The sequence below is a fragment of the Amblyraja radiata genome, chromosome 4 (assembly GCF_010909765.2).
Source record: "Amblyraja radiata isolate CabotCenter1 chromosome 4, sAmbRad1.1.pri, whole genome shotgun sequence".
NCBI lineage: Eukaryota > Metazoa > Chordata > Chondrichthyes > Rajiformes > Rajidae > Amblyraja > Amblyraja radiata.
In genome coordinates, this window is record NC_045959.1 from 101,264,390 (window position 1) to 101,287,108 (window position 22,719).

Here is a 22,719-nt window from a genome sequence, read left to right on the forward strand (position 1 = left end):
AGTTCGTAAGTTAGAGGGTATATTTGGGAGAGAGAGAGGAACCCATTGCCACAGAGGACTGTGGAGGCCAAGTAAGTGGATATTTTTAAGGCAGAGATAGACAAATTCTTGATTAGAACGGGTGTCAAGGTTTATGGGGAGAAGGCAGGAAAATGGGATTAGGAGGCAGAGATCAGCCATGATTGAATGGTGGTCGACTCGATGGGCCGAATGGCCCAATTCTACTCCTATAACTTGTGAACGTGGCATTTTAAACTAATTCTCTGTTAAAATTACACTATTCTAATATATCTCTACAAAGAACTCATGGGTACTTAGTTACTTAGTTTTGCTCTAACAGGTATTATTACTGGAAATAGATCTGGGATTTACTGTTCAAGAAGGAACTGCAGATGCTGGAAGATCGAAGGTACACAAAAATGCTGGAGAAACTCAGCGGGTGCAGCAGCATCTATGGAGCGAAGGAAATAGGCGACGTTTCGGCCCGAAACGTCGCCTATTTCTTTCGCTCCATAGATGCTGCTGCACCCGCTGAGTTTCTCCAGCATTTTCGTGTACCTCTGGGATTTACTCATTTTTTTTAAAGGTGAAGAACAATATATTTTCTTCATTTCTCTTCAATACACTTCATAACAGTTTATTAACATCAATGACTTCCTGGTTGGGTATAACAACCAGGCACAATACCAATTTTATCACATTCATCCACAACATGCCGTGATTACAATAATGAAATATCCAAATGGTGAGCTTCATTATCTTTACTCACTCTGTCATAAATACACCCACTATCGTACAAACTCACTCTAAAATATTATCAATTCAACATGGACGAGTTCTGAACCCCTGGCAGTTTTCATGCCGGGGTTATTCATTGAGCATCGATTGCTCCAAACTCTTCTTCTGGCACCTTCGAGGATTCAGAGGAAACCCGAATTCTTCTGGTTTAGGAGATCATAAGGGGCAACTCCATTCTGTTTCTATACTGAATGCTTAAGGTGACCACTGTGATGAAACGTTCCGATGATAACGTTTATGTTACGTTAATAGATTTTCCTCCAAGAACGTATATACAGGTAGAAAGGAAGCATTGTATTCCTCTTCTGAAGACTAGGATGAAATAGATCGAAATCCACTTTACGAATTTTGTTCAAATAATCATCAAGAATAACCTATGAAAAAGAAGTTCGATGTGTTAAAAAAAAAATCCAAGTTCTCGTCGAAAGTACAAATCATCCCCGAACCTCCTCAACAGGTAGCACAGTAGCACAGCAGAAGAGTTGCTGCCCTACAGCGCCAGAGACCTGGGTTTGATCCCGACTACAGATGCTGTCTGTACGGAGTTTGTACGTTCTCCCTGTGACCGTGTGGGTTTACTCCAGTTGCTCTGGTTTCCTCCCACACTCCAAAGACGTAGAGGTTTGGAGGTCAATTGGCTTCTGTAAATTGTCCCTGGGGTGTGGGATAAAACTAGTGTACGTGTGATCAGGGTCAGTTTGGACTCGGGACGAACAGCCTGTTTCCACGCTATATCTCTAAACTAAACTAATGATACCATGACAATACCTTCACTTGAACAGCTGCAGTTAAAAAGACACCTCATGACTATCTGCCCAAGAGCAATTCCAAGCAATATCTACATTCTGTGAGCAAGTTATTAATAATACATTGTTTATAAGACTTTATTGGAATCCATCATGCACTTGCAACGTAAAGTTGACAAAGCTATATAAATGAGCATACAACAGCTAACACGAACTTGGACAAAGAGGTAGGCTTTATGAGCACAGCAAAGAATTGGAGATGAAGTGGTTTAGGAATGTAATTCTAAACCTTTGTCAGTTAGAGTCATTGAGTCATAAAGTGTGGAAACAAGTCCTTTGGCCCAACTTGCCCACACCGGCCAATATGTCCCAGCTACACTATTCCTGCCGACGTTTGGTCCATATCCCTCCAAACCTGTCCTATTCATGTTGCTGTTCAACTGTTTCTTAAATGTTGGGATAGTCCCAGCCTCAACTACCTCCTCTGGCAGCTTGTTCCATACACCCAGCACCCTTTGTGTGAAAACTTTACCCCTCAGATTCGTGTTAAATCTTTTCCCATTCACCTTGAACCTATGTCCTCTGGTCTTCAATTCCCCTACTCAAGGCAAGAGACTCTGTGCATCTACCCGATCTATTCCTTTCATGATTTTATATACCTCTATAAGATCACCCCTCATCACCAAAGTTCCTAACGGATAAATAAAGTTCATTGAATTGAATTGAATCCACCTGCGCTCCAACAAATAGAGTCCCAGCCTCCCAGCTCAACCTCTCCCTCTAGTCTGAAGAAGAGTCTCACCCCGAAACGTCACCTTATTTCGCTCCATAGATGCTGCCTCACCCGTTGAGTTTCTCCAGCATTTTTGTCTACCTTTGATTTTTCCAGCATCTGCAGTTCTTTCTTAAACATCTCCCTATAGCTCAGACCCTCGAGTCCTGGTAACATCATCGTAAATCTTCTTTGTACCCTTTCCAGCTTGACAACATCTTACCTCTAATATGGTGCCCAGAACACAATACTCTAAATGCGGCCTAACCAATGTCTAAAGAAGGGCCTCGACCCGAAACGTCACCTATTACTTCGCTCCATAGATGCTGCCTCACCCGCTGAGTTTCTCCAGCATTTTTGTCTACCTAATCAATGTCTTATATAACTGCAACATGACCAACATAATTCGAATTCCACAGTACCTTAATTGGTACATGTGACAATAAACTGACCTTGAAACCTCCCAAGAGGTAAACAAGACCACGAATAATAAATCAGATTGAAGGGCAGAAATTTTAAAGGATATCATCGGATGCCAGGCAGCTGCTTGTTGGCAGTTAGGGATGATCATCAATTTGAAATTGAAAAACAGAATTTCAAAAATCATGCCTCTGTTTACCCAAGTGTGGACACAGGAAGGAGAAAGCAGGTGGTGGTTGAGTGAGCGGAACTTACAACAAAGACAGACACAAAATGCTGGACTAACTCAGCGGGTCAGGCAGCATCTCTGGAGAAAAGGAATGGATGGATGACGTTTCGGGTTGAGACCGTTCTTCAGACTGAGTCAGGCGAGGGGGAGATACAGAGATAAGGAAGTGTAAGGTGTGAGAATGAGACATCAAAGGGGATGGAGATCGAGGAAAACGTTGAATAGATCATTGTTGGCTAGGAGAAGGTAACAACAAAGCAAGCAGAGATGAAGTAATCAGGGATAGTCAGACTGGTTGAAGAACTGGGAAGGGGAGGGGATGGAAACAGAGGAAAAGCAAGGGTTACTTGAAGTTAGAGAAGTCAATATTCATATTGCCGGGGTGTAACACGGGAAGGTAAAACAAAGCAGCAATGAGAGTGCAATAGGATTAGCCTGGAGGAATCTGTAGACTTAGATGAAGATTTCAGTGGAAGGTCGTGGGATGGCGGAGTAACAAATATGGAATTAGACTATATTAGATACATATATACATGGTGTATAATTCAGTTCAATAAGAGACAGTTGGCAGGAAGGGAGATGAGAATCAGCAGCCAGGGAAGAGAAACTGTCCTAGGCACTTAAAATGGCCTCCTGATATTTCTGAAGAAGGGCCTCGACCCGAAACGTCACCTATTCCTTTTCTTCAGAGATTCTGCCTGACCCGCTGAGTTACTCCAGATTTTTGTGTCTGACTTTGGTTTAAATCAGCATCTGCAGTTCGTCCCTCCACTCCCTGACATTTAGGTGAGATGAGCAATTTGATCATTTAAACAGTCAGTGGAGGAGGCAAGAGGGATGGTGATGAGGTCGAGTTGGAGGTCAGTGCTCGTTTATGATAATGCGCTCAAGCAGCGGCACTTGAACAGGAGAGCAATGACAGTTTTCTGACACCAGAGTTAACAGTTTATAAATGAAAATGAGAAGTTATTGCAGGTAAAAGTAGAAACAAAGAACTGCAGATGCTGGGAGTAAAGAAAGAAATAGATACTCCATAGATGCTGCTGCATCCACTGAGTTTCTCCAGCATTTTTGTGTGCCTTCGATTTTCCAGCATCTGCAGTTCCTTCTTGAACACTGGGAGTAAAGAAGTTGGGAGGTCATGTTGCAGTTGCATAAGACTTTGGTGAGACCGCATTTAGAGTATTGTGTTCAGTTCTGGGCACCGTGTTATAGGAAAGATATTGTCAAGCTTGAAAGGGTTCAGAGAAGATTTACGAGGATGTTGCCAGGACTAGAGGGTCTGAGCTATAGGGAGAGGTTGAGTAGGCTGGGTTTCTATTCCTTGAAGTGCAGGAGGATGAGTGAGGGGCTTGAGGTGTATAAAATCATGAGTGGAATAGATCGGGTAGATGCACAGAATCTCTTGCCCAGAGTAGGTGAATCGAGGACCAGAGGACATAAGTTCAAGGTGAAGGGGAAAAGATTTAATAGGAATCTGAGGGGTAACATTTTCACACAAAGGGTGGTGGGTGCATGGAACAAGCTGCCAGAGCAGGTCGTTGAGGCTGGGACTGTCCCAACATTTAAGAAACAGTTGGACAGGTACATGGATAGGACATGTTTGGAGGGATATGGACCAAGGTGGGACTAGTGTAGCTGGGACATGTTGGCCAGTGTGGACAAGTTGGGCCGAAGGGCCTGTTTCTGCATTTTCTCACTCTATGACTCTATGCTGTTTAATACACAAAGAAAGACAAAGTGTTGTCAAGTTCCATTGTCCGTACAACTTGTCGTTACCACAGCCAACAATGGACCATTGTGGGCTCCAGCTTTCCTTGATTATCGTTTTTTTTGCATATCTTCCATTCATTTTTCCTAGTACCATCTTTATCTCTTATTCCCCTCTCCCCTCACTCTCAGTCTGAAGGGTCTCAACCCGAAACATCACCTGTTCCTTTTCCCCAGAGATGCTGCCTGAGTTACTCTAGCTTTTTGTGTCTGCGTGAGCAACTCAGCAGGTCAGGCAGTATCTCTGGAGAACATGGATTTTCTGCAAATAACTTTGGCTACCACTAAATTGGTAAGAATAGAACAATCCCTTAACATTGCCCAGTTAGTTTAGTTTAGTTTATTGTCACGTGGTACAGTGAAAAGCTTTTATAGCTTGCTAACCAGTCAGCAGAAAGACAAAACATGATCACAATTGGACAGATACGTGATAAGGGAATACCGCTTCGTGCAAGATAAAGCCAGTAAAGTCTGATGAAGGATTAGTCAGAGGATCACCAATGAGGTAGATGATAGTTCGGGACTGCTCTCTGGTTGTGGTCGGATGATTCAGTTGCCTGATAACAGCTGGGAAGAAACTGTCCCTGAATCTGGAGGTGTGCGTTTTCACACTTCTATACGTTTGGGAGAGGGGAGAAGAAGGAGTGGCCAGGGTGCGACTCGTCCTTGATTATGTTGCTGGCCTTGCCGAGGCAGTGTGAGGTAAAATTGGAGTCAATGGAAGGGAGGTTGGTTTGTGTGATGGTCTGGGCTGCGTCCACAATTTGTTACAATTTCTCGCGGTCTTGGATGGAGCTGTTCCCAAACCAAGCCGGGATGCATCCCGATAAAATGGAGCATCTATGGAGCATCTGTAGAAGTTGGTGAGAGTTGGAGGGGACATGCCAAACTTCCTAAGCCTTCTAAGGAACTGATGCCTGCTGAAATGACACTGGAGAAGAATGATACATCCTGATTGCTTCAAAGGTTCCAAACTGGATCAAGGTGACAAACAGATCTTGACAAAGGTTATTAGTTATCGCGGCAAGAGCAGAAAACTGATTGGACTTTCAGGAAAGATCGGAACAAACATTTAAAAGATATCTGGATAAATCCTTAAAGTGTACAAAGCACAGGACAGTGGACCACTAGCTGGGATGTAGATGTGTGGCATAGTGGCACGGCTGGTAAATCTGCTGCCTCACAGTGCCAGAGACCCAAGTTCAATCCTGACCTAGGGTGCTATCATTGTGGAGTTTGCACGTTCTCCCTGTGACTGCCTGGGTTTCCTCCCACATTCAAAAGACGTGCGGGCTTGCAGGTTAATTGACCTTTTAAAATTGCTCCTAGTGTTAGGGAGTGTACGAGAAAGTGGGATAACACGGCAGTGTGAACGGCTTGGTGATCAGCGGTCGGCATGGACTCAGTGGACTGAAGGGCCTGTTTTCGTTCTATATCACTAAAGTGTACCTTTCATTGAAAACAAGAGCTTATAACTATGTATCTTTCAATCAATTGGACCTGGGAGCTGTGGCACATACGAGGAACAATAAAATGAAGTAGAGAAATAATTTGTTTAAGAAAAAACTGCAGATGCTGGAAAATCGGAGGTAGACAAAAATGCTGGAGAAACTCAGTGGGTGAGGCAGCATCTATGGAGCGAAGGAATAGGCAATGTTTCGAGTCGAGACCCTTCTTCAGACTGATGTGAGGGTGGGGGCGGAAAGAAGAAAGGAAGAGGCGGAGACAGTGGGCTGAGGGAGAGCTGGGAAGGGGAGGAGAAAGTAGGGACTACCTGAAATTGGAGAACTCAATGTTCATACCGCTGGGGTGCAAACTGCCCAAGTGAAATATGAGGCGCTGCTCCTCCAATTTACAGTGGGACTCACCATTATAGAATTAATGGTCAGAGATAAAAAACTTACCGTTTGTATAAATGCCGGGCAAGCCCTCAAAGGGACATTTTTACAGAAGGATCTGGCCTGTAACAAATAAAGTTATTCAGGAATATTTCATCTGTTAGTGATAACAATTACAGTAGATTCAATCAAGTTAAATGGAAATAAAGAAAAAAGTAAGGAAAGAATAAATTGAGTGATTGAAAAAACTGATTTGGGAAGATATTGAAAGGGGGGGGATAGAAAGTGAAAACCAGAAATACATGGCAATATCAGTGATAGGAGTAGAATTAGGCCATTCGGCCCATCAAGTCTACTCCGCCATTCAATCATGGCTGATCTCTCTCTCTCCCTCCTAACCCCATTCTCCTGCTTTCTCCCCATAACCCCTGACACCCGTACCAATCAAGAATCTATCTATCTCTGCCATAAAAATATCCACTGACTTGGCCTCCACAGCCGTCTGTGGCAAAGAATCCACAGGTTCATCACCCACTGACTAAAGAAATTTCTCCTCATCTCCTTCCGAGAAGAAAGTCCTTTAATTCTGAGGCTGTGCCCTCTAGTCCTAGACTCTCCCGCTAGTGGAAACATCCTCTCCACATCCATTCTGTCCAAGCCTTTCTCTATTCTAAAGAGTGTCCCACAACCAAAGGCAGGGAGAGATAAAAATGAATAATATAACAAAGGTAAGAAATACATACGTGTTCAAGGTGAACATGAGCCTGACTTGCCACGTCAAATACCACATCCCTCACATGCTTTCCACGATTCCCTCGAATGAAATCCTCTTGCGATGCACCATGCTGGAAGAATTAAATCAAAGCAAATGGAACAGTAAGTAAAGTCAAATTAGAGCACAATAGACAATAGGTGCAGGAGTAGGCCATTCGAACCTTCGAGCCAGCACCGCCATTCAATGTGATCATGGCTGATTATCCCCAATCAGTACCCCGTTCCTACCTTCTCCCCATATCCCCTGACTCCGCTACCTTTAAGAGCACTATCTGGCTCTCTGTTGAAAGTATCCAGAGAACCGGCCTCCTGAGGCAGCGAATTCCACAGACTCACAACTCTGTGAGAAAAAGTGTTTCCTCGTCTCCGTTCTAAATGGCTGCTTACCCCTTATTCTTAAACTACGGCCCCTGGTTCTGGACTCCCCCAACATCGGGAACGTGTTTCCTGCCTCTAGCATGTTAAAACCCTTGATAATCTTATATGTTTCAATAAGATGCCCTCTCATCCTTCTAAACTCCAGAGTATACAAGCCCAGCCACTATATTCTCTCAGCATATGACAGTCCCGCCATCCCGGGAATTAACCTTGTAAACCAACACAGTACTAAGAATATTCTTCTGATAAGTGGTCACTGATCTTAAGTACTGTTTCTCGTTCCACAGATGCTCCCTCATCTGCTGAATCCCAACAAAAGTGAGATAAAATAGAACGAGTGTGAATAGGTGAATGATGGCCTGTGTGGACACAGTGGGGCCCAAGGGCCTGTTTCCATCCTGTATCTCTAAACCAAATTAATCCAGAGACTATTTCCTTACGATTCTTGTAACTAGAGGTGTCCTGAGATGAATTTAAAATCCACGACCCATTGATCTGTAAGTAAATACGGTCCCCTTGAGAGAATGAAACTAATTATTTGTACAGAAGATAGACAGAAAATGCTGGAGTAACTCAGCGAGGCAGGCAGCATCTCGGGAGAAAAGGAATTAAGCCATTTAGAACGGAGACGAGGAAACATTCGCACAGAATGGTGTGTGGAATTCTCTGCCTCAGAGGGCGGTGGAGGCCGGTTCTCTGGATACTTTCAAGAGAGAGCTAGATAGGGCTCTTAAAAATAGCAGAGTCAGGGGATAAGGGGGAGAAGGCAGGAACGGGGTACTGATTGGGGATGATCAGCCATGATCACATTGAATGGCGGTGCTGGCTCGAAGAGCCAAATGGCCTACTCCTGCACCTATTGTTCTTTTGTCTATTGTATAAGTGTCGTTTTGGGTCAAGACCCTGAACGTCATCTTCGGTGAAAACCAGCATCTGCAGTTCCTTCTCACACAAATTATTTGTACCATTCTTTCAGCATTCATCTTGCTCAAAATACTAAGATGATGAATTATTTTCCAAAAAGTGAAACTATGTAAATTTACCAGCAGACAAATGTCCAACGGAAGGTAAACTTTGCGTCGCATACAGTGATGGGGAGCTGCCCGTAGACACGTCACTATTCCCTGAGCTTTTCCAATATGGCTGGCTGCGTGGTCAGCATGGATATCCCTTACACCTGCAAGAGAAACGGATACAGTCACGTACTGACATGAATCACCAAAGTTGGGTGCAGTTGAAAACAAAGTCTGATAACTTCCAGACAGAGACTGTAACTTCCTTCTGCAGTTGTACAGAGCCCTAGTGAGACCACACCTGGAGTATTGTGTGCAGTTTTGGTCCCCTAATTTGAGGAAGGACATTCTTGCTATTGAGGGAGTGCAGCGTAGATTTACAAGGTAAATTCCCGGGATGGCGGGACTGTCATAAGCTGAGAGAATGGAGCAGCTGGGCTTGCAGACTCTGGAGTTTAGAAGGATGAGAGGATATCTCATTGAAACATATAAGATTGTTAAGGACTTGGACACACTCGAGGCAGGAAACATGTTCCCGATGTTGGGGGAGTCCAGAACCAGGGGCCACAGTTTAAGAGAGTGGCGAGTCTGTGGAATTCTCTGCCTCAGAGGGCGGTGGAGGCAGGTTCTCTGGATGCTTTCAAGAGAGAGCTAGATAGGGCTCTTAAAATAGCTGAGTCAGGGGATATGGGGAGAAGGCAAGAACGGGGTACTGATTGGGGATGATCAGCCATGATCACATTGAATGGCGGTGCTGGCTCGAAGGGCCAAATGGCCTACTCCTGCACCTATTGTCTATTGAGATAGTTTCTTCCCAGCGCAGGATCAGACAACTGAACAGTCTTCTTCAACTTGACAACAGCAGGTACAACTGCAACGTTTAAGAAACATTTAGACAGGCACATGGATAGAACAGGGTTAGAGGGATATGGACCAAATGCAGGCAGGTGGGACTTGCGTAAATGGGACTTGTTGGTCGGTGCAGGCAAGTTTGGTCAAAGGACCCGTTTTCACGCTGTGCGACTCAGACGCTAAATATCAATCCTGACCTCCCATCTACCACAGTGGAGACTTTCAAACTTTCTTTAATTGGACTTTACCTTGCACTAAACGTTAGACCTTTTATCCTGTATCGGTACACCGTGGATGACTTGATTGTAACCATGTATAGTCTTTTCGCAGACTGGATAACATGCAACAAAACGCTTTTCACTGTACCTCGGTACCCGTGACTATAATACATAGATCCATAGACAATAGGTGCAGGAGTAGGCCATTCGGCCCTTCGAGCCAGCACCGCCAATGAATGTGATCATGGCTGCTCATTCTCAATCAGTACCCCGTTCCTGCCTTCTCCCTATATCCCTTGATTCTGCTAGCCCAAATCTATCCAACTCTCTTTTGAATAATAAATTAAAATATAACTTAATATAATAATATAATACAATACAGAAGTTTAGTTTAGTTTACTGTCACGTGTACCGAGGTACAGTGAGAAGCTCTTTTGTTGCGTGCTAACCAGTCAGCGGAAAGACAATACACAATTACAATTGAGACAATTGTATCTCCTCCCGCCTAGATTACTGCAACTCTCTTTACATCAGCCAATCTTCCCTGTCCCGCCTGCAACTGGTCCAAAATGCCGCAGCGAGACTCCTGACGGGCACCCGAAAAAGGGACCACATCACCCCGATCCTGGCCTCTCTCCACTGGCTCCCGGTGCGGTTCTGTATACATTTCAAGTCCCTCCTCTATGTCTACAAAGCCCTCAATGGGCTTGCCCCCTCCTACATTAAAAGTCTTCTCACCCACCACTCCACCTCCAGGTCCCTCAGATCGGCCGACTTGGGGTTGCTGAATATCCCACGGTCTAGGCATAAGCTTAGGGGTGACTGCGCCTTTGCGGTTGCAGCTCCTAGACTGTGGAACAGCATCCCCCTTCCCATCAGAACTGCCCCCTCCATCGACTCCTTTAAGTCAAGACTAAAATCTTATCTATACTCCCAAGCCTTTCCTGACGTCCACTGAGCGAGGGTTATATGTATATATGTATGTAGTTTGTTTGTTTATACTATTCTTATAACAAATGTAAAGCACTTTGGCCAACGAGAGTTGTTTTTTAAATGTGCTATATAAATAAATGTGACTTGACTTGACTTGACAATACAATAGGATAGCATGCCCTGAACATTTTATAAGTTTTCCTGTATCAGTTTTACAAATAAAGTTGTAAATGACTTGGGTATGCTTTTGCCTTCAGTAGATGAAGGCACCGCTATAACATCTGCCTTTCCTTTTTCTTCTTGGCAATCAGTGGTTGCATAGACAAGGCGAGACTATTACAATGGTCCAAAATGTCAGGCGTCTAGATTGTACTAAGGATTTGTTTTTTTTTGTTCCCGCTAGTATTGGGGTTACCGGCTTTGAGTTTATTTGTTTTTTTATATACTTTTCTACGGGTATTCTGTTCACAGTACTGTTGTGCTGCTGCAAGTATGAATTTCATTGTCCCGTTAACAGTACATGTGATAATTAAACACTCTTGACTCTCTTGCAAGGGCAGCGCGCAGATACTCAAGTCTGCGTCGCAACACGTACAGAGATTTGATTCTGACCGTCGGTTTTGTGTGCGGTGCTTGTCTCCGTGTGGGTTTGCTGTGGACGTACCAGTTGTCCAAAGAAGTGTCGTTTGTTAAGTTAATTGGCTAATGCAAATTACTCAAGTATAGGTTTTAAATAGATGAGGTTCAGCAACACAAGCACAATCAGGCTGCAAACGACTTTGTTTTTATACAAAAACAATTTTATCTAGAAAATTGGGTGGCACAGTAGTAGTGATACTGCCTCGCAGCGATAAGAGACCTGGGTTCGATCCTGACTACGGGTGCTGTCAGTACGGAGTTTGTACGTTCTCCCCGTGACCAGGTACATTTTCTCCGGTTTCCTCCCACACTCCAAAGACATACTGTTTGGTAGGTTAATTGGCTTTGGTAAATTGTAAATCGACCCAAGTGTGTAGGATAGTGTTAGTGTGTAAGTTATCACTGGTCGTCGCGGACTTGGTGGGTTGAAGGGTCTGTTTCCGCGCTGTATCTCCAAAGTCTAAAATTTGGTCTCCTTACATAATAAAAAAACTCAGTCAAATAATCAGTGCACCAAAGTTGTAAACAGTATCCTTACCTAATACTTCCAAGAGGAGGTAGATGAATGATGACTGAGTATTCTCTGCAGAGGCTTCTAGCTCTTGGATATTTTTATAAGCTTTCTCATTCAGGTTCTTTTCCTGAAATTTACAGTTGAGGAATACACTTAATTTGAATGATTCTGTCGTTCACCTAAAATAAAAATACATTGCTACAGACTATCACAGTAGGCCCCCCTCGGTCATGACTGACCATGGGTGATGCATCCCGGTCGGATGCAAGCCTGGGCGATGTCATATGGAGGACAGGCTGTTGCCCATGCAGCACGTCCCCCCCTCTCCACGTCGCTGATCGATCCAAAGGAACAGCAGGGCCGTTACAGTTTGGCACCAGCGCCGTCGCAGGAGCTGCCAGAGCGAGGTTGTAGACAACGACTAACTGCCTTAGGGGCTCCGACCCCGGATTTTTCTTGGTTTACTCCTGGAGCCTTTTCCATGACTGGATATGGCCACAAGGCAGTGGAGGTTTTAAATCAGAGTTTTCCCTCTCCTAGATGGACTGCCTTCCCAGGCTGACGAGCCCCAGACTGGTGGGGGCGGGAGCGTCTACCTTCCCGTGCAGGTCTACAGCACCTGCCCACTGCCCACACAGACTATCAATTTCTTATTATCAATATATTATTCTGTCCAAGCCCCAAATTACTTACAGTTGGCATGCCATTTTTACCCTTAGTTGTTGAGCTTAGAGCATGAACAATTTGCAACAGTGAAGCAGTTCATTAATTATTTGGTATTTGTTTTAGCTGCACACACGTCAAAGTGAGGCAATTATCCTGCCCCTCTATTTATGATCCAATGACTTGGCCGCCAACGTCATCTGTGGCAATTAATGAGTTTGAACGTTCATTATATGCTAACCCACTCATTCCTGGATTCATTGTAAACTATGCTTTACTCACCACTCCCTCAGCATGTCCTGCCACCTTCAAAACAACTCTGCACATATTCATGCAGATCTCTGTATTCCCAATGAAACCTGAGCCATTCAATCTGGACCTTGCCACTTTTCTATCAGTATCCTTGTCAATGTTAATTTGGCATCTTTGCCGCTTTTAAAATATCTTCCTCCACTCTCAGGCATCAAAAGAGCAATCAATTGAAATGTTCTTCTCTGTGCTATTACCAAAATGCTTTAAAATGTTCTCTATTTCCATCCTGGGATAAATAAAGTTCTATCGTATCGTTTTGTGTCGTCATATCCGTGACAGATTAAAAAGAGCTGTGTGTGTGTGTGTATGTGTGTGTGTGTGTGTGTGTGTGTGTGTGTGTGTGTGTGTGTGTGGGTGTGTGTGTGTGTGTGTGTGTGTGTGTGTGTGTGTGTGTGGGGTGTGTGTGTGTGTGTGTGGTGTGTGTGTGTGTGGGGGGTGTGTGTGTGTGGGGGGTGTGTGTGTGGGGGTGTGTGTGTGTGTGTGTGTGTGTGTGTGTGTGTGTGTGTGTGTGTGTGTGTGTGTGTGTGTGTGTGTGTGTGTGTGTGTGTGTTGCGGCGGCCGGCTCACCGACTTACTTGCTCATGAGGACGAGATTAAGGACGAGCTAGAGGTCCTCCATTTCGTGGCATAGCAGAAGATGTCATCAGACTTGAAGACTCAGGAACATAACTTACAACCTTTAACTATTCTGTCGCATCAAACACGAGGTTCATCTTTCCAAAGGTACATCAAGGTAAAAATATCGTTCAGACCGTAAGGTCCGAATGACAATAAAGGTATTCAATTCAATTCAATGAAGGTAAAAAGAGGACTTACCCGCTCATCTATAATTCTCAGAAACCATCGCTTGGTCAGCTTGTGTTTTCTTATTGCCTGGCAATGGCAAAAACAGACATCTTAAGGGTGCAAGCATAATAACTTCCTTTTCTAAAGTAATGGCAATAAATGTGTGCAATTTTCCTAACATCGTGCATACACACCAATGCTGAATTTTCCACCTTTATTATTTTGCACTGGCTAACATATTAAGGAATTTAATGAAGAAAAATCTTCATCAAGTTTTTGTCAACAACATCCACATTACACGTAAAACGGGTGGAACGCTGGCACAGCGGTAGAGTTGCTGCCCTACGGCGCTAACAGCACCAGAGACCCGGGTTCGGTCCCGACTACAGGTGCTGTCTGTACGGAGTTTGTACGTTCTCCCTGTGACCTGAGTGGGTTTTCTCCAAGATCTTAAAAATAGGGTTCTTAAAAATAGCGGAGTCAGGGGATATGGGGAGAAGGCAGGAACGGGATACTGATTGGGGCTGATCAGCCATGATCACATTGAATGGCGGTGCTGGCTCGAAGGGCCGAATGGCCTACCTATTGTCTATTGTCTATCTTCAGTTTCCTCCCACACTCCAAAGACGTACAGATTTGTCGGTTAATTGCCTTGGTATAATTCTGACTGTCCCTAATATGTGTAGGATAGCGTTAATGTGCGGGGATCGCTGGTCTGGGCGGACTCGGTGGGCCGAAGGGCCTGTTTCCACGCTGTATCTCTAAAATAAACTAATCTAAACGTGCCACATTGTAGGAATAGTTAATTCACTGGATGATAGAGCTTTTTTATTGTTTACAGGGTATGGATTATCCTGGCAATGCCAGTACTTATTGTCAATTCCTTGTCACCCCTGAACTGAGGAGACAATACAGGGACAATACAGAGGTGTGTCTAGAGTCTGCAGTGACTAGTGGGGTGCCGCAAGGATCAGTGCTGGGACCCCAGTTATTTCCAATATATAATAACGATTTAGACAAAGGAATTAACTGTAACATCTCCAAATTTGAGGATGACACAAAGCTAGGTGTCAATGTGAGCTGCAAGGAGGATTTTATGAGGCTGCAGGATGACTTGGATTGCTTGGGCAGTGGGCAGAAGCATGTGGATAAATGTGAGGTTATCCATTTTAGTGGCAAGAACAGGAAGGCATATTGTTATTTGAATGCTTGCAGATTAGGAAAATGGGAGGTGCAACAAGACCTAGGTGTCCTTGTACATCAGTCACTGAAAGTACCCATGCAGGTAAAGCAGGAAGTGAAGAAAGATAATGATATGTTGGCCTTCATAGTGAGAGGATTTGAGTATAGGAGCAAGGAGGACCGATTGCAGGTGTGAGACTGCGCCTGGAGTATTGTGTGCAATTTTGGTCTCTTAATTTGAGGAAGGACTTTCTTGCTATTGACGGAGTGCAGAGCAGGTACATCAAGTTAATTCCCGGGATGACGGGACTAACATATGATTAAAGAATAGATCAACTGGGCTCATATACACTGGAGTTTAGTAGGATGAGAGGATATCTTACAGAAACATTAAAAATTCTTAAGGGATTGGACAGGCTAGATGCAGGAAAAATGTTCCCCATGTTGGGGGAATCCTGAACCAGGACTCCGCCAACAATTTAGGAATAAGGGGTAGGCAATTTACGACTAAGACGAGGAAAAACCTTTTCAGCCAGAGAGTTGTGAATCTATGGAATTCTCTGCCACAGATGGCAGTGGAGGCCAATTCACTGGATGTATTCAAGAGAGAGTTACAGTCCATTCAGAAAGTATTCAGGCCCCTTCACTTTTTCCACATTTTGTTACGTTACAGCCTTATTTTAAAATTGATTAAATTATTTTTTTCTTATCATTAATCTACACACAATACCCCAGAATTAAGAAGCAAAAACTGGTGTTCAGAAATGTTTGCAAAGTAATTAAAAAGAAATAACTGAAATATCACATTTACATAAATATTCAGACCCTTTGCTATGACACTCAAAATTGAGCTTCGGTTCATCCTGTTTCCATTGATTATCCTCGAGATGTTTCTACAACTTGATTGGTGTCCACCAGTGCTAAATTAAATTGATGGGACATGATTTGGAAAGGCACACACCTGTCTATATAAGGTCCCACAGTTGACAGTGCATGTCAGAGCAAAAACCAAGCCATGAAGACGAAGGAATTGTCCGTAGACCTCCGAGACAGGATTGTGTCGAGACACAGGTCTGGGGAAGGGTATAAAGCAATTTCTGCAGCATTGCAGGTCCCGAAGAGCACAGTGGTCTCCGTCATTCTTAAATGGAAGAACTTTGGAACCACCAGGACTCTTCATAGAGCTGGCCGCCCGGCCAAACTGAGCAATCGGGGGAGAAGGGCCTTGGTCAGGGAGGCGACCAAGAACCTGATGGTCACTCTGTCAGAGGTCCTTTGTGGAGATGGGAGAACCTTCCAGAAGGATAACTATATCTGCAGCATTCCACCAATCAGGCCTTTATGGTAGAGTGGCCAGACGGAAGCCACTCCTCAGTAAAAGGGACATGACAGCCCGCTTGGAGTTTGCCAAAAGGTGCCTAAAGGATTCTTAGACCATGAGAAACAAGATTCTCTGGTCTGATGAAACCAAGATTGAACTCTGGCCTGAATGCCAAGCGTCACGTCTGGAGGAAACCAGGCACCACTCATCACCTAGCCAATACCATACCTACGGTGAAGCATGGTGGTGGCAGCATCATGTTGTGGGGATTTTTTCAGCGGCAGCAATTGGGAGACTAGTCAGGACCGAGGGAAAGATAAACTGAGCAAAGTACAGAGAGATCCTGGATGAGATCCAGAGCGTTCAGGACCTCAGACTGGGGCGGAGGTTCACCTTCCAACAGGACAATGACCCTAAGCACACAGCCAAGCCAACACAGGAGTGGCTTTGTGACAAGTCTGTGAATGTCCTTGAGTGGCCCAGCCAGACCCCAGACTTGAACCTAATCGAACATTTCTGGAGGGACCTGAAAATAGCTGTGCATCGACGCTCCCCATCCAACCTGACAGAGCTTGAGAGGATCTGCAGAGAAGAATGGGAGAAACTACCCAAATACAGGTGTGCCAAGCTTGTAGCATCATAACGATGATGACTTGAGGCTGTAATCGCTGCCAAAGGTGCCTCAACAAAGTACTGAGGAAAGGGTCTGAATACTTATGTAAATGTGATATTTCAGTTATTTCTTTTTAATTACTTTGCAAAGATTTCTAGACACCTGTTTTCACTTTTTTATTATGGGGTATTGTGTGTAGATTGATGATTTAAAAAATTGAATTTAAACCATTTTAGAATAAGGCTGTAACGTATGAAGGGGTCTGAATACTTTCTGAATGCACTGTAGATATAGCTCTTAGGGCTAACGGAATCAATGGATATTGGGAGAAAGCAGGAACAGGCTACTGATTGTGGATGATCAGCCATGATCATATTGAATCGCGGTGATGGCTCGAAGGGCCGAATGGCCTACTCCTGCAACTATTTTCTATGAGTCACTGTAGGCCAGACCAGGAAAAACTTGCAGCTGCTGTTACTATGGTACCACAGTTCATGTTCTAGGAGCAGAATTAGGCCATTCGGCCCATCAAGTCTACTCCGCCATTCAGTCATGGCTGATTTATCTATCCCTCTCAACCCCATTCTCCTGCCTTCTCCACATAACCCCTGACACGGGTACAAATATCCTCCAGGCCTTGCTGCTGCAGCCACTGTGGAAAGCAAAGCAGTCTGAGTCACTACAATGCAGCAAGTCCCAAGTGCTGGCCCACTGCCTTTTTCAAAGATTGTTAATGTCAATAGACATTGAACTTGTTAGTGTCAATAGACATTGAACTGTTTTTAAACTCCTCTAATAAGTGACATCAAATGATTGAAATAGATTTAATTTCAAAAACTGTTCTTAATTGCTATCACATCTAATACGTTTTAAGTAAAATAAAGAAACCTCCAATTCACAGCAGCTGTGCCTGGTCCTAAATGGGAAATGGTGACAAGCAGAATCCAGAAATCTTGTGTCTTGTATTTTAAAATTGTATATATTTCATGAAAAGTTTTGAAAGACTCGGCCCAGAACAGCTCAAAAAATTAATCAAAGTAGCCAAAGCAAGGAGACGCTGTCCTTTTAGCTAATCACAGGCAGAGAAATAAGAGCTATTCTACTTACTAAAAAAACCTATGCAGAACATGTTAATTAAAAATGGATTTACCTTCCATAACTCTAAGGCAATAGGCTGGTGAGGAGGGTTATCATTATAAACATCCTCTATGAGTTGCCTCCAAAACTGCATCCTCATGAGACCCATTGTATTCTGGGATACAACATCTTGCACCTTACAGGAGGAAAGCAAGAAACAAGGAATTAGGAACATTTGTGTTGCACAGGGTGACGTTTTTATTTAAGTAAACCACATTCTTGTGTTTTTTTTATATACTGTTTACAAACTGCCACACATTGAGCACAGGAAGTCATCATCAAGTATACTCAACCTTACATGACCTCTAGTCCTAGACTCTCCCACTAGTGGAAACATCCGCTCCACATCCACTCTATCCAAGCCTTTCACTATTCTGTACGTTTCGATGAGGTCTCTCCTCATTCTTCTAAACTCCAGCGAGTCCAGGCCCAGTGCCGACAAACGTTCATCATATGTTAACCCACTCTGTGGAATTCTTGGTGGAGGCTGGTTCTCTGGATACTTTCAAGAGAGAGCTAGATAGGGCTCTTAAAAATAGCTGAGTCAGGGGATATAGGGAGAAGGCAGGAACGGGGTACTGATTGTGGATGATCAGCCATGATCACATTGAATGGCGGTGCTGACTCAAAGGGCCGAATGGCCTACTCCTGCACCTATTGTCTATTGTCATTCCTGGGATCATTCTTGTAAACCTCCTCTAGACCCTCTCGAGAACCAGCGCATCCTTCCTCGGATACGGTGCCCAAAATTGCTCGCAATTTTAGTTTATTGTCACTTGTACACAGGTACAGTAAAAAGCTTTGAGGGAGTGCAGCGTAGGTTTACAAGGTTAATTCCCGGGATGGCGGAACTGTCATATGCTGAGAGAATGGAGCGGCTGGGCTTGTACACTCTGGAGTTTAGAAGGTTGAGAAGGAATCTTATTGAAACATATAAGAATATTAAGGGTTTGGACACACTGGAGGCAGGAAACATGTTCCCGAGGTTGAGGGAGTCCAGAACCAGGGTCCACAGTTTAAGAATAAGGGGTAAGGTATTTAGAACGGGACGAGGAAATACTTTTTCACACAGAGAGTGTTGAGTCTGTGGAATTCTCTGCCTCAGAGGGAGGTGGAGGCCTGTTCTCTGGATACTTTCAAGAGAGAGCTAGATAGGGCTCTAAAAGATAACGGAGTCAGGGGATATGGGGAGAAGGCAGGAACGGGGTACTGATTGGAGATGATCAGCCATGATCACATTGAATGGCGGCGCTGGCTCGAGGGGCCGAATGACCTACTCTTGCACCTACTGTCTATTGAAAGCACATCTGAAGGAACATCATGCTATTCGTAAAACACCACTCCGAAGGGAGAATCATGTGTTTTACAAACACACACATTTGCAGGAGCTATTCGGATCACTTGCCTGAGCCAACTCCACATTGAAGGCTCGCAGTGCAAAAACTGAGCGGCGATATTCTGAAGAGAGCAGCAGAGACGATAGGAAACCTTCATGGTCTCGATTTCTACGTGAGGAAATAAAAACATTGATTCAATCATTAGAAAATCAAGGAAATGCCACCACAAAAGTTATGATGGGACCTGAAGTTCTGAACAAAAATAGAAAATGCGGGAAACACTCAGTCGATCGGGCAACATGTATGGGGTGAGAAAATGAAGAGCGAATCCTTCGGATCAAAGAGCCTTCATCAAGACAGGGAAGCCAGAGGAACAAAAGTCTTCCAGTTTTATTTAACTCACTCCCCGCGCCCCAGCTGAACTTGCACCCATTCTTCCCATCTCACAAAATGTCATCCTCTGCAATCCATCAATCCTTCTGTCTCCCATCTTGCTTTCTCTGGCCTTTCTACCAACCATCTGCCTATCAAACCCCGTCCCCTTGCCCGTGTCCACCTATTACTTGCCATGGTTAGTCCTAACTTTCCCCTCTCTTCCAGCTTTCTTCCCCCTCACCAGTCTGAAGAACGGTCCTGACCCCATGTTCCCGATGTTGGGGGAGTCCAGAACCAGGGGCCACAGTTTAAGAATAAGGGGTAAGTCATTTAGAACGGAGACGAGGAAACACTTTTTCTCACAGAGAGTGGTGAGTCTGTGGAATTCTCTGCCTCAGAGGGCGGCGGAGGCCGGTTCTCTGGATACTTTCAAGAGAGCTAGATTGGGCTCTTAAAGATAGCGGAGTCAGGGGATATGGGGAGAAGGCAGGAACGGGGTACTGATTGGGGATGATCAGCCATGATCACATTGAATGGTGGTGCTGGCTAGAAGGGTCGAATGGCCCACTCCTGCACCTATTGTCTATTGTCTAAACCAGCATCTGCAGTTCCTTCCAACACATTCCGAGCTGGAGGTTGCATTTGGTGCAAGTGGCTGCACCTCTGCTCTGGGGAACACTGGCCAACAGAGACATTGCGACCTCTGCCTCTTATGCCTCGACTTCCTGGATGAAAGAATCATGAATAGAAAATAAACTGCAGATGCTGGTTTAGACAATAGACAATAGGTCTAAAACATGATCTTCAGCGATGCTGCCTGACCCAGAGTTACTGCAGCAGTTTGTGTACTTTTGTGTAAACCAACATCTGCATTTCCTTGTATCTACCTCCTCCTGCAACTCATTCCATATACCCTCCACCATCTGAGTGAAAAAGTGGCCCCTCAGGCTCCCATTAAATCTTCCCCCTCTCACCTTAAACATACACCCTCTTCATTCTGAAGAAGGGTTTCGGCCTATTTCCTTCGCTCCATAGATGCTGCTGCACCCGCTGAGTTTCTCCAGCATTTTTGTCTACCACCCTCTTCATTCCCCTACTCTAGGTAAAAGACTCTGTGCATTTACCCTATTTGTTACTTGCGAGCAGAATACTAAGGCAAATTAAGGGAGGGGGGGTGAAGGGTGAGGGGTGTGGGGGTGAAGGGTGTGGGAGGGGTGTGGGGGGTGAAGGGTGTGGGGTGTGGGAGGGGTGAAGGGTGGGGGGGTGAAGGGTGTGGGGTGAGGGGTGTGTGTGGGGGGTGAAGGGTGTGGGAGGGGTGAAGGGTGTGGGGGTGAAGGGTGTGGGGTGTGAAGTGAAGGGTGTGGGGGTGAGGGGTGGGGGGGTGAAGTGAGGTGGTGGTGAGGGGGTGAAGGGTGGGGAGGGGTGAGGGATGGGTGGGTGGGGGGAGTGATGTGGGAGGGAAGGGTGGGGGTGAGGGTGGGGTGGGGGTGGGTGGGTGGGTTGGGTGGGGGGGTGAGGGGTGGGGGTGGTGAAGGGTTGTGAGGGTGAGGGATGGTGGGTGAAGGGTGGTGAGGGTTGGGGGTGGTGAAGGGTGGGAGGGTGAGGGGTGAGGGGTGGGGTGGGGGGTGGGGGGGGGTGAAGGGTGAGGGGTGGGGGGTGAGGTGTTGGGGTGAGGGGTGAAGGGTGAGGTGTTGGGGTGGGGGGTGAGGGGTGGGGGGTGAAGGGTGGGGGCCGGGTGCCCTGGTCCTGACCTGACCAGCTGCAGGCAGTAGCTGTGCTCGTGCTCGCGCGCCGCCGCCGCCGCCCCGGTGTTTGACGCCGCGAGCACGCGCGCCGCCCCGGCCCCGCCCCCGCCCAGCAGCCGGTGACGTAGTGCGAGGACGCGCCCGGGCCTCCCGCGCGCCGCCGCCGCCGCCGCTGCCATCGTCCCGGCCCGCCGGTCAAACCCCTCCCCTGCCCTGCCCTGCCCCCGTGGTCCGTCCGCTCCAACCCTCCGCACGGAAACAAGAGGCGCTCACAAAGATTCCCTTCTCCTTTTCCCCTTTATCCCTCCTTCTTCTCCCCACTTCATCTCCCCTCTTCTTCTCCCCCCGTCTCTCCTCTTCTCCCTCACCTCCTCCTTCCCTCTCCCTCCTCCTTCCCTCTCCCTCCTTCTTCCCTCCTTGTTTCCACACTGTATGACCCAAAACATTAATTATTTTTCTATCCACAAATGTAAATTAATTGGCTTCAGTACAAATTATAAATTATCCATAGTGTATAGGATAGTGCCACTGTGTGGAGATCTCTGGTCGGTGCGGACTCGGTGGGCTGAAGGGCCTGTTTCGATCTGTTTCTCTAAACTAAACACTGGAGGACGGAACTGCGAATGCTGGTTTACACCAAGGATAGACACAAAGTGACGGAGTAACTCAGTGGGACAGGCAGCATTTCTGGAGAGACCCTTTCGGGTTGAGACCCTTCCTCAGACTGAGAATCAGGGGAGAGACACAGAGATATGGAAGTGGAACGTGTGAAAACAAGACATCAAATGGGACGAGATTCAATGAAAATGTAGAATAGATCATTGTTAGCAAAGCGAAGGTCATAGAGTGATACAGTATGGAAGCAGGCCCTTCGGCCTACCGCTACATTCGGTCCCAGCTACATTAGTCCCACATGCCTGCGCTTGGTCCATATCCCTCGAAACTTGTCCTATCCATCTTCTTCTTTCGTGTGGCGTGCACAGCCTAAAGTTGTTGGACAACTTGTTCTATTTGATCTTCCGTCTGTGCACGTCGAGTTGATTGCATTAGTCGAAACAGGGCGGACCACGTGAAGGTTGCAATCTTCCACCCCGTCCTATCCATGTACCTGTCTAACTGTTTCTTAAATGTTGGGAAAGTCCCAGCCTCAACTACCTCCTCTGACATCTTGTTCCATACATCCACCACCCTTTGTGTGGAAAAAGTTACCCCTCAAATTCCTATTAAATCTTTTCCCCTTCACTTGAACCTATGTAATTTGGTCCTTGATTCTCCTACTCTGGGCAAGAGACTCTGTGCATCTACCCGATCTATCCCTCTCATGATTTTGTACACCTCTACAAGATCACCCCTC

General features: G+C 45.6%; 1 protein-coding gene across 1 annotated transcript; it reads right to left on the reverse strand.

Moving 5' to 3' along the window:
• Positions 1-621: 621 nt before the first annotated feature.
• ndufaf6 (NADH:ubiquinone oxidoreductase complex assembly factor 6) lies at positions 622-21,493 on the reverse strand. The gene is made up of 9 exons (XM_033020073.1): positions 21,372-21,493; positions 19,314-19,413; positions 17,922-18,044; positions 13,686-13,742; positions 11,919-12,021; positions 8,769-8,902; positions 7,317-7,418; positions 6,640-6,696; positions 622-1,172 (listed from the first exon to the last, which is right to left on the reverse strand). The coding sequence occupies exons 3-9, from the start codon at positions 18,015-18,017 to the stop codon at positions 1,044-1,046; spliced, it is 678 nt and encodes a 225-aa protein (XP_032875964.1). The 5' UTR covers positions 18,018-18,044; positions 19,314-19,413; positions 21,372-21,493; the 3' UTR covers positions 622-1,043.
• Positions 21,494-22,719: the final 1,226 nt, after the last annotated feature.

Coding starts and splice junctions, on each gene's coding strand:
- ndufaf6 (XM_033020073.1), bottom strand. CDS start 18,017: ATGGGTCTCATGAGGATGCAGTTTTGGAGGCAACTCATAGAGGATGTT. Junction 12,022..13,685: donor TGAGAATTATAGATGAGCGG/GTAAGTCCTCTT, acceptor TGTAAATTTCAG/GAAAAGAACCTGAATGAGAA. Junction 6,697..7,316: donor CTCATGTTCACCTTGAACAC/GTATGTATTTCT, acceptor TATTTGTTACAG/GCCAGATCCTTCTGTAAAAA.